The sequence below is a fragment of the Clupea harengus genome, chromosome 19, assembly GCF_900700415.2.
Source record: "Clupea harengus chromosome 19, Ch_v2.0.2, whole genome shotgun sequence".
Lineage (NCBI taxonomy): Eukaryota > Metazoa > Chordata > Actinopteri > Clupeiformes > Clupeidae > Clupea > Clupea harengus.
Window position 1 is genome coordinate 18,413,808 of NC_045170.1, and position 12,369 is coordinate 18,426,176.

The window sequence follows — 12,369 nt, forward strand, 5'->3', positions numbered from 1 at the left end:
GGTTTCTATCCTGTTGGCAAAGCAAGGGGTGTCACCCCATACCTCCATCCCTTAATGCTAATTATTACCTGGGAGTCGTGGAGTCTGAGACCCATTTACTCACACAGAGCACAGGGGTGTCAGAACTCTAGCCATGATCAAATAACTCAAAATCTATGCATGAGGCTATGCCCTGGCCAGGGAGGAAGTTGAGAGCTATCTCACACCTCATGTAGGCCAGGTCCAGAATACGCATGAGAAGTTTTACATTTCACACATCTCCAAATAAAACTAACCATTACAACTAGGAATGAGATACATTGAATAATTTACTATGGCATATACAGTACTTATTAACTCTAAATGTTTAATCCTGGTTCCTTCAACATCAAGTATTTCCTACATAAGCAGAGGAATTTCACATATTTGGAGTGTTGTTTGTTTTTAATCACAGTTATTAGGCTCAGGGGAAAAAAAGATTGTTAGACAATCAAGTAATAAAATCAGCCATAGAGAATATATGATATGCTGCATACAGAACTCCATAAATATTCCTTGGAGATGTTAAGCAATACACGATCGCACAATTGCGTGAGTTACTTCCTGCGTGTATGCAGTGCAAGTCTTTGATATAGCCAGTGTAGCAGCACACAGATGTCGCTCTTCCTTTGACTACTTTCATTTCCTGTGAGTTTGAGGGTGAGATGACAAGATGCATGATTAACATCTTCTGCTAAGAATTCCAAATCTATGATTTCACAAAGTGTTATATGCTACAGTGTCTGTTGCATGTGTGTATATAACCATCAGCCTGATAGAACAGATAGAGTGCAGCAACTATGGAAAAAGCTGCTGACAAGGTTTTGCTGATGAAACCACACATAAATACTGACGTGAGTACAACCATAACAATGCCAAAGAGAAATGACCTATTATCAAGCTTACATCATTGTGCAAGATTGTGTATTGTGCAGGCCAAAATGCTTTATTGTGATGATCTTATTATCCATTATCTTCTGCTCACAGATAAAAGGCCTCTAAATGAGAGACTGGACAGCATCAAAACTCCAATGATTGGTGAGTAGTTATTTTGTTTAAACGGAAACTTTTGGTGGCTGCGGTTCAGTAGAATGTACTCTTCAGCCAGGTGTGTTTCTGTTTTGGTTTAATATCCACAGGGCTGCAGTACGTGTCAGAGTATCGGAGCCCCTCTGCCACAATTCAGCTACATTATGTGTGTCACCTGTGTGCCACAGCTTCTCTTCAGGGACAGATGATTTGTCACGTAGGCAGAATGCAACACTGTCTCAACTACCTGGTATGGCCTGCAAGGGTGGTTGAAGCACCTTTAAGATACCTGAAATCAGCACCCACGTGATGCGTGATGTTATGACCTACAGTATTAAATACTTTGCCACGTTTAAAAAAAATAAAAAAAGAAGCGCGTAAGTAAGGTACGTAGCTCTGTGCGTAGGTGTGGAACATACATATGGCAGAAACTACTCAGAAAGGCGCCAGAGAACTCGCTCCTGACTCTCCCTCTGAGGTTTCATTATGAACCTTCAATAGATGTCAGTCTATCGTTCTATAACGTCTTAAGCAACCTTTTACTTGAACCCCTGTCATATGATTGACATAATTGTCATCAAATCTGTAAAAATTTTATTGATAGAGAAATGTAAAACTCTGACTATAATCAAGTATGTATGTGGTAATCACATACCTTTGTTTCTTAAGTGCTGACTTTTCTGGCTTTGTATGTGTGCTTAAACTGGTGTGTGTAAGCAGAAGCTGGAAAGAAGTACTGGTTGTTCTTCTTTCCTACTTGTGGAACATTGTATATCCAAACATTTGCAAAAAGCATAGTAAGATGACCTTGTGGAATCCACGTGGGATCCCACCGCGTGGTTATCTCTGCCAGATAGTGCGTTGGCATTAGAGTCACGCCAATTTTCAACCTATATAAACCTTGTGTGATGTGTTTAACTTTGCTTCTCTCCTGTCTGCTAAGATGTGAGTAAGCCCGATATGCATATTGAATTAAGAGATACTTATACACAACTCGAGAGTCCGAAGTAAACTTTAATGTGAATTTTCACCTAACAGTTATGTTCGTCTTTTGATGGAGGTTTTACATAATGTATAAAGAGCATGTTATATATAATAGCAAACACTTTGTAAAACTATGTAGTATACTATTACTATCATTGAGTCTGCTTCTTCACATATTGTCCATCTTTGCAGAAGCGCCATAACTTGTTCCAGGAGATGTGCCCAGAGTATGAGAGTTTCTTTGAGATGTTACCTGTGGAAACAGTTCAGGACATTGTCGCAAAAGTGGAGAAACGATATGGGAGAGGTGTCATAAATGTAGGCATTCTGAAAGACACCTACTCTTTTCATTTCACAATGACAAAGGGAAGATTGTGAATAGTCAACTCCCTCTCTCCCTCTTTCCCTATTTCTGTCTGCCCCACACATTCATATACATAAATATCCTAATTCATCTTTGCAGAATTCTTCAGCAGGAATATCAGAGGATGTTTTTTGTTTAGGTAAAACTGTTTTAAACCCTTTTCTCTTTTACTTAAATTGCCAGGTGGTGATGAAGGAACCCTGGGAAGTACCTATCTTTAAGGACCTGGGTATGTCCCTTTTTACCTTTCAGCCTCCTTTATAAAGATTTGCTCTTATTGGTCGGTCAACTTCTGCCTGAGACTGAGCACAAAGTGTTTTATATGTAAGGCTAGAGGTTATTGTGCTGTGTTCATTTTGTCTTTGTTACAGGCCCTGTCCAAAAATTTTGTTACAGGCCATGTCCGAATTTTGCAGGGTGGCTATTACTATGGCAACAATGGAAATAAACAAAACATGCAGGGTAGACAAAACGTCAGTTATGCCGTTCCCAACAATATGGCTCTTCCAGATTCAGATTCCCTTCCCCCCCCCCCCCCCATTCATTTTCTGTCAGTGATTTGTCTCCTCTCTTATAACGTCTCTGCTATCGAGCAACTCATAGTTTGAGTGTGTGTGTCTGAGTATACAGAATACTGCATACTGCTAATACTAGTACTGCATACTACTAATACTTTTTTGAGAGAAAGAAATAATTATACATTGAACTATCGATGCTTATTGATAATGTATTAATTGAGGTATTTGTGACTGCAAGCCACAGTGGAAACAGCAGGAGTGGATCCTTTGATTTTCAATGCTGTTAAGAGGGTACCCGCTTACAACTCGACTGAAATGTTGAAACTGTTTGGCATCCTGACACTTACATTTTTACATCACCATCTCTTTTCCAAGGGAATTTTTGTTCGGTTATACAGCATAGTTTGAACACTTCAAAATTTCAGTAGATTCTCCGGGTACCATTCGACCACTATTAAATGCCTACTGAGTATTTGGACAATTTACAGATGGTGATGTACTTTTTGTGTACTATATAGTAAGTGTAGAAAAATCATGGTTGTAATACAGTGGTGTGGTGAAAATTAAGCAGTTTTGCAAAAACAAGTGTCATGAGATCCGTGTGCAGAGACAAGTGTCTTGTTAGGTCAGGTGAAAAGGCCCATGTGCAGAGGTGAGTGTCATGTTAGTTCAGGCAGAAAGCCCTGTGTGCAGAGATGAGTGTCTTGTAAGGTCAAGAAGAAAGGCCTGTTTTCGAAAACAGGCCTACAGGTGCAGACTGATGGAGACAGCCAAGCATTCATGGAGGGGTCTCGGGATAAGAGATGCAGACAAGTCAAGGACAGGCGAAGCCTCCCAAAAAGTTGTAAACAGGGTCTTTGAAACATTGGCAAGGACACCAACCTGCTCTCACAAGTCACCATTGTCTTAAAATGTTTCTCTGCAACAAGTGAGCAGAAATATTCTGATTGACTGAGCGTGGATAAAATGTATGAATTTGAGAGAATATTCTGATTGGTTCAACTTGGATACGTTTTTTTGGTTTTCGATTGGTTCAATTTGGATACGTTTTAGGGTTTTGATTGGAAAAGCATAGTGACGAAATGTACCATTTAAAATGTTAGTGCACTGTTTTTTTTTACTGAGATGGACCACCACTCCGATTGAATTAAAAGTCTGCAAGATTGAATAAACTTCAGTTAATTCCATTCGGTCTTCTGACTCTCATTGAAGTATCAACTCTAGGATTTGAAGAGGTTGTTTTCGCTTCAATATAAGGCAGTATGAGTATTCGGATGCAGCCTTAGTTCAAACTTGAATTTGACAGTTTGAAAGTGACATTCTTAATACTTAAGAGCCAATGTGTGTAAAGTAGACAATGGTAGAAGTATATTTCCCTGTTTTAAAGCCCCATTCTAGGAGAATTGGTGTTTTGTGCTACTGAGCTCCCCCTAAAGTTGCGGTGTGTAGCTCACTTTTATACCACTGTCATTAATACAAATTGCACTTCGTGACACCCTAATGGAGTGGTACACATGTATTTGTTGACAAGCTGAAGGATATGTAATCGGCAAAGATAATGTTGAAAATTATTATTGTAAAACAGTGCCGTGGTGGTCATAGAGCAGAATTGCAGCTACAATTGTCATTGGGCCTGTGTGCAGGGATGAGTATCACGTAAGGTCAAGCATCATGAAGGCCAGGGTGCAGGTGCAGGCCAGTGGAAAGTAACAAGCAGTCAGGAGGGGGGTCACTCACTCACACCCACCCACCCACACACATACACACAACCATAAACACACATACACACACATACAGACACACTTACACATAACCATTCACTCACACACACACGCACACACACACTCGCACATACGCACAAACACATGATGATGGCAGTCAAGGTCAGACCAGGCCTCCACAAAAATGATACCAAGCTAATTGGCAGGAGGGTCTATCTCCCCCAAAGCAAAAGTTCCCTCGCAACAGGTGAGCGAGAATATTCTGAGTGGCCAAAAGCGTGGATAAAATATGAGGAGATATAAGGGAATATTCTGATTGGGTGAGTGTAGATGGAGGTTGAGGATCATGACTTGCAGAAAGTGACGAATTATGAGTATAAAAAGTCAATGCATTGTATTTTTTAGTTAGAGCTGCTCCATGGACCACCACTCGATGATGAAATGTCTGCAAGGATGGAATAAAACTTCAGTTTATCGCGCTCCCGACTTCTGACTCTGACTGAAAATGTACTCTAAGATTTGCAAACAGTTGTTTTTTGGCTACAACAATAACGGCAGAAGCCAAAGAACCATTTAGGCTGATAAGGTAAAGTAATACAGATTTTAGAGTAAAAATAGAGTAAAGAATTTTACACAAATATGACTGCATAGTTGTATTTATTGTGACATCGGAGATGAATGCTAGCATAATCAAAGAATAGCAAAAAAAAAGAATGAACATTTTTAATTTTGCTCAAATACTGCTTGCAGCCGATAAACATTGTTTTCTACGCGTTTGAATGTGGAGTATGTGTAGTCTAATTACATGTTGTTGGCGACATGCTAAATATACATTGGACAGTGTAAATTATTACAAGCTAGCTGAGTTAGGTTTTCAAGGTTGCAAACTTCCAAGGCTTATTGCCGTGAGATTGACAAAGACTGAACAAACTTTTTGACGTGAGATTAATTTATTAGGATGCTAGCCTGAGACAGGACCGGTCGATGACTTTGGGCATCTGGAAAAACTACAAATCTTCGTGAGACATGGATGACATCAATAAGGTTACAGCCTACATTGAATTCTTTCATAAATAACATTGGCAGGGATATTGTGAAAACTAGTGAGTCGACAATTTCCCGAACACAGCCAAGCATCAAGCGAGCGCAGCACAAGACACAGCAAGCAGGCCAGCTCCATCTGGCAGTTCTCTTTTTCACTTCCTATCCTCCAACAACATTTTTCTTGGTTTCTTCGTCTCCTCTGCCATGGTGTCCATACAGAGAGTACTGCGCTAGCTTCCTCTTATAGCTAGCACATAGGTCTAGATGTTGTTGCTTGAGGTGGTGCCATAAAGCATTACATAGTTCTCGACGAGTTCTCGACGAGTCTATGAGTCAAATCCTGGAGAAAGACACATCTGGAATTTCTGCTACACCGCTGAGTGCCAAAGACTGTAGCTTTAAGCTCTCTGATGGAGAGTGTTCAAACTTGAACAGTCACAACTCTCCAAAAGTCAACGGCCTGGACCCTCGGGTGAACATCTGGGGCCCAGACATCCTCAAGAACCGGATTCCAAGTGTTAGTAACATTCCCACTTGTTGCAGCCTGCCAGCAAACCTATACAGATATATGGTGAGTGGTCCCTCCAGTCGGGTCCTGGAGCCTGTATAAATCTCAGCAGCAGCAGTTGTCCTGGCAATAGGATGCTCTTAATCAATAGTGATAGTTTGGTCTTAGTTTGCCCAAGGTTATAACATAGATTAATTTGTAGACATTTAGGTGATGTTTTGTGACTACAAATAGCAGTGTGGAATATCTTGACCTTAAGGTGTATACTTTGGACTGTGTGTATTGGTACTTTGCAAGTGTATAATAGATATTGATTTCCTGATTTATATTAGATGATCCAGTGTAGATGGCTCTGTATAATCTGATTCTTTCTTTATGCATGTGATTTTTTTGAATAATAAATCACAGATTGAATTTGAAGATGTGTTTTATCTGCATTACTTAATGGGGAATTTCAATTATTCTTTTACAACTGAAATATCCCAGTGGTGCTTCACTTCAGTCCAGTCCACTTCAGTTCAGTAAAACCTTTTAACTGCCTGGCTGTGTAAACGTGTGTGTGTGTGTGTCACTGGTCCACAGAAGGGCTTCCGTATCGAGACGGATGAGGACGCCAGAGAAGTGATGCAGCTCACTCAGATGTTCACGGATATCCTGCAGGACTACAGGCTTCGGAGAGAAGACAAGGGCCATTCCCATTCCCGTCCAGTTCCTGAGCAGGTCAGGTCATTTTTTATCCCATCCCCCATTACACTTCCATAGTGCAGTATTACTGGAAAACCACGAATGACACATGTCCTTAAGTCCATGTTCCCTGAATTTGGGGAGGGGAGCTTCCTGTGCTCCAAGTGCTCATTGACAGTTATAGGGTAACTGCAGTGTCAGGCATGTCACCAAGATGGGACAACTGCTCATTTAACCTTGGTTGATTACTGTCGGACTATGACAAACAAGCTCATTCTGTGGCTTCAAAGCAAATGTAAACATTTGTGCACTTCACTACTTGCAGAGGGCCAATGTTCTTTCATAAAATTTCAACTTGATCATCGGTTTACCAGAAGAAACTGTAATAATTTAATTATAACAGGCTTCTATATTGATTGACAACCCACCCACTCCCCCACCCCAGTAAGGGACCATAGCATGCCAACTGTGTCTTCTACCTGCAGGCTCCTGCAGTAAACGAAGCTCCCTCACCTGTACAAGTACTACCACCTGTGCAAGGTCCTGATCATGCTGCTGGTTCCTCTGTTTCTTCGGAGGACTCTGCAGGGCTCATGCCTGCACCTAAATTAAGGAAACACAGACAAAAGCTAAGAAGTAGAATGAAATATAGCCAGAAACCTACCCTGAAGAGGCACGTGCAGAAGGCAGAAGCAGCTGTAGTAAGTGACCGAGTTGATCTCATGAGACCGTGGTTCCCAAACTTTTCATGGCAGGCACCCCTTTGACAATGACAGAAAATGTAATTACATTTTTTATTTATTTTTTGATCAGAACTCAGAACTTGACCAATTCCGTTCTTAATTTGAGCAGTTGTTGGTTGTTTAGGGTTCTCATTCCATTTTTCTGTCCTCTGCCCGCACCCCCTTTGCTCACTTTAATGTGATCACGCACAACAGAGTAAAGATCAGTCTCCCTGTCCTGTATTAGAAAATTAATGTTTATGTTTATTAATGTTTATGTTTTTCAGTTTTTTTTTTAATACAAAATTTGAAACTTGTATGAGATTATCTATCCTCTTGATAAGATTTGTGGTTTTATCCTCCAGCCCCATGTCATACAAACCAAACGTGCTTTCTGCAATTCAGTGAGATATAGGCCTTGAGATATAGGCCTATGAGAGCTGGTTGGTAAGAGTCTAAAGTCTTCTTTAGACCATTTTCCAATTCAATGATATCAAACAATAGTATGTGAGTAAGTTTATGTACATTTACATTACATTACATATGTATATTTTTATTTGGCCATCGAAGCTTCATTTAAAGGACACTCCAAAAAGGCCACTGTGCAGACAAAACATCTGTAATTTTGTATTTTGTGTTCTGTGTATCTGTATTCGGTGTCAGTTAACCTTTTAATGTGGTTTAACAAATGGTCATACATATTATTAGACATACAGTATGCCTTTTACCACCAGTTTCATAGCGTTGGCATAAAAAAGGATCACAGGCCAAATGGTTATTAGATCATTAGACTTTTTATCATTTGTTGAATTTTAGCTCCCCCTGCAGGTCACATTACATTTCAAAGATATGCATTACATTTTGTATAATCTGATTAAGTGATTTCAATTTATTTCCTGTTCAGGGTCCCTAGTGTGTCTAGTGTAAGTGTGCCACAATTCCAACAACTTCTCTTGAGTTTTCATCCAGTCCATGATGATTAGATGAGTAGCTTTGGAAGGCTAGAAAATGTCTACATTACACATTATTATTTTGATATTAAAAGAATTACAAAAAAATACAATGTGAACACTAAAGCCACTTCATTGGCATTAATCGTATGTACATTTAATACATTGAAAGAAATCTGAGGGGGGTGAGAACAATCATGATTCTAGACAGATTCTAGACATGATTCTAGACCTTTACTCCCCAGGAAAAAAAAAACATCTCGTGTGACTACCTAATGTTCACAGGCCATGGGTAATGTTTTTGACAGGTGAGACTTCTATAAAACAGTAAGGTGCTGTAGTGGGTAACAAGTTAAGCTCAACTTGCAACAGTCACATGTAGTCCATCTCTGCTGACTCCAGGTGTTTTGTGACATGGTCCTGTATAATCCTCTCATTCACTGCATCTTTCAGATAGAAGTGAGCCCCAGGCAGCATCTGGATGGTGAAGTCTCCACTTGTTATGTCCTTCCAGGCTATGACAGGGATTAAAAGGACAATTAACTGCCTGGGGGTGTAGAGAACAGAGGCAGCAACAGTAACAAACACCTGTTTCTGATGTTTTAACCAAAAAAGGACATGTAGCTGGAGAATCACACAACCAGTCGAATCACTTGAAGTTATGCTGCATTAGTGGCTCTGCTCAAAGAATGGGTGAGAAAGGTGGGTCATGACTCGTGTGATGTGTGTGTGACCCGTGCCTCCACGTTAAGCTTATTACAGCCTCCATATGTCATGTAAAAACATCACACCCTTGCATTGTGGATCTGGGCTGCCATGGCAACGCCAGGGGTACCATCACATGACGAGCAGTCATGCGTGACAGGCAAAGGGAGCGCATTCTGACCTTTCAGATCGTGTGGCACGTCTTGCGTTCCATCGAAGCAGGAGACCGGGCAAGAGAGTAAGGGTGTCTCTGGCTGTGGACATCTGGGAAAGTTCACAAAGTTCCTCAAGTTCACACATGCTCAGTCAGTGTCAGCGGAGAGGCATGGTTAGCACTTTTCATGAATTCATTACCAGATGCCACAATTTACTTACATCTATGTTTGTACAGTGACTTTACTATATACCATATTTCCCACTACAACTTACCTATAGTTCTCAATTACGTGAAGGTCTGCCTTCAGTGAAGGAAGGAAGAGCTTCATCAACTCTGGATTGGCCAATAGATCAGGGGGCGTGCCCCCAATTGTACTCATCCATTGGAGAAACTCTTCATCTGACAGAGCACTTCTGGAGGGGGCACTGAGACGGGTCTTAGACTTGGGAAGAAGAAGTAGATTAAGTACCCAGGTAGAGACTGTACGGGACATGTGGTAAATCTTACTGGGTTCTCAAAAAACAATGCACCTGAATAAGAATGTGCCTTCTAGCGAGCAACTTACATAATGCTAGAGTGGTGGTAGCTGAACTGGTATCCAGTAGAAACTTGAAAGTAGAAATATGAGGTATCCTCCCAATGGTATAAGGTATACCCTTTTTGTTGTGTCTATAGTTCTGTGGCTGTTATTGTTTAGCTGAAGTTGTACAATATGTATATTTACACCTCATCTTTAAGCAGATAAGCTATACAAATCCACGCAAGGCCCACAATGCTAACCATCAGTAAATGTGTTCCATGATGATCTAATGTATGATTATACATCGGTAGTTGAAATGACTAATTGCCGAGTTACAGACATACATTTCATAATACATCATTCAGTCATATCTAATGATGATAATAATGACAGATCATTTAACTTTCCTTTAACCTATGCTATTAGACAATGGCTACTGCTCTTTACTCACATATGGAGCAGAAGCCCCAGAGAGGAAGATATGGATGGGCTCAATCCCGTGAGCTCTTTTTAGGAACTCAGCGAAGGCAAAGCACGACATGGAACCAAAACTGACGGGGACAACAGGAGAGGTCTTAAACAGCAGATGTCTTAAACAGCAGATCTACATACATTTACACAAATTTGAGAAAAATTGGAAATTGTGTGCAGTTAGGGAAAAAATGCTTAGGTTTCACAGCTTTTCACAATGATGTCAGAAAGGAAATGGTTATAACAGATGTGCACTACACATGTTTCTTTCTTGGTTTCTTTACTACCATGTAATGACTCACCTGTGGCCAAACAGGGCAAAAGGCTTCTCCCTGAGGACAGGCAACAATACGGTGACAACCTCCTCTACCACCTGCTGCATACTTTGGTGAAAGGGCTCTCTGGCTCGAGACTCCCTCCCAGGTAACCGAACAGAATACACTGCATGGAAGGAAGAGGCAGTTACAGCAGTTACAGCCACATAACATATGTGATAATCAAGAAGTTTTTACAATGAAGGAAATGGGCATGGACAACATGGAGCAACTATCTGTATCTGTAATACTGTGTACTTATATGTACACAATAGGTAACGCCAGCTTTAACATCAGTTTCATACTGTAATGTAAACAGGTGTGGTGACAGTAGGCATTCCACAACATTTCCTTTAACATAGACAGAAATTAAATTGAACTGAAGAAAGACCCCATGAAGTAAACCATGCATTGCTATTATGCTTAGAGGGTTGAAGTTCATAACTCCAAAATCCACTCCTACCTTCAATCGAACTCATACTGTTGCCCCATCGCGCATAGTGAATCGAGCCACCCCCAGCCCAGGGGAAACATATGAGCCTAGCCACGGCGTCTGGCCTCTTACGAAAACAGTTGATGACTTTATCCATACTCTACAACAACAAAAAACATAGAATAGAAGCGAGACGATTCACAAAGCATGGCTCAAAGGAACACTTGCATTACCAAGGACATCTGATACAAAATCTGTAGAAACAGCATGGCATAGAAACTGCTTCCAGTTACATGAGCAGGGCCATAGGAATCATAGGGACTTTGATCATCACCATGGCACCGTGCAGAGTTCACATGAATCGCAGCAAACTTACTCTGGCACTATTTCATTCAGTTAGTAAAGTTCCTTTCATTTCGTTTGGCTCGACAAAATAAACAGTAACAGTAAACAGAAATAGCCTTGATATAATTACGGGGCGAAGGTTGGTTACTGTTCTTCTGTCTATCACACTAACCGATCTCTGTTTGACAGCAACGTTTAGGATGTTTCCTGTATTTCTTCTTCTGCAGATTTGTGCGGACTTAAGGCAAAAAATGCCACGTAGCGCCACCTGGTAACAACAGATGTACAGTATGTATCTCGGTGTGTTCATACACGGTTCACGCCACTCTCCTAAACAAAGATGACATAAACTGCTTCCAATGACAAGGCCATTCTTTTCAACTTTTTCTGTGGGAATTTTTAGCTTTTCTACTGAAAGGCTTATGTAGATGGGGACTACTTTATTCAGTCTTACAAAGTTGAAGTTCAAAGACTATGGCCCATTGTATATTTTAAGACATAATCAGAACTGGCCCCTGGTACAATTAGCTGAAACCTCCCCAACCATTTACTTGGGTTTAAGAGCAAAGATTACATTAACGGATTTCAGTAGCCATTTTAGAATGGACAATGTGATGACATATTCGAACAAACCATCCTGAGTTATGAATGTGAGTTCCAGTTGAAGGCAGTGAACTGGAATGAAACTATGGCAAGTTGGTGCAAGTCAGAGTGTCTTCAATGTCAGCTTGTATCTCTGTGCTGTGGATTTGTGCAGACAAAGTGCCTTCCATTTATTTGTGCCTTATGCCTAAAGAAAGTCAGCCAGGCATCAAGGTAATACCCATATTAACAGATAATATGTGTGCATCATTGAAAGTTTTACTTCTGGCATCATTCATG

General features: G+C 40.6%; 1 protein-coding gene and 1 long non-coding RNA gene across 3 annotated transcripts; one reads left to right on the top strand and one right to left on the bottom strand.

The window, feature by feature from the left end:
- Nucleotides 1-660: 660 nt before the first annotated feature.
- On the top strand, nucleotides 661-1,409 carry LOC122133813. Its single transcript, XR_006153007.1, has 2 exons — nucleotides 661-872; nucleotides 1,006-1,409. It is a non-coding gene; the product is annotated as an uncharacterized LOC122133813 (long non-coding RNA).
- Nucleotides 1,410-8,249: 6,840 nt separating this feature from the next.
- On the bottom strand, nucleotides 8,250-11,731 carry olah (oleoyl-ACP hydrolase). 2 transcript variants are annotated; one of them, XM_031586384.1, is made up of 7 exons: nucleotides 11,660-11,731; nucleotides 11,173-11,302; nucleotides 10,698-10,836; nucleotides 10,376-10,475; nucleotides 9,677-9,846; nucleotides 9,429-9,511; nucleotides 8,250-9,057 (listed from the first exon to the last, which is right to left on the bottom strand). In XM_031586384.1, exons 2-7 carry the CDS (start codon nucleotides 11,297-11,299, stop codon nucleotides 8,915-8,917), a joined length of 762 nt encoding a protein of 253 aa, XP_031442244.1. In that variant the 5' UTR covers nucleotides 11,300-11,302; nucleotides 11,660-11,731; the 3' UTR covers nucleotides 8,250-8,914. The 2 variants fall into 2 exon arrangements, with proteins under 2 accessions (XP_031442244.1, XP_012684977.1); XM_012829523.2 differs by having other exon boundaries at nucleotides 11,519-11,709.
- Nucleotides 11,732-12,369: the final 638 nt, after the last annotated feature.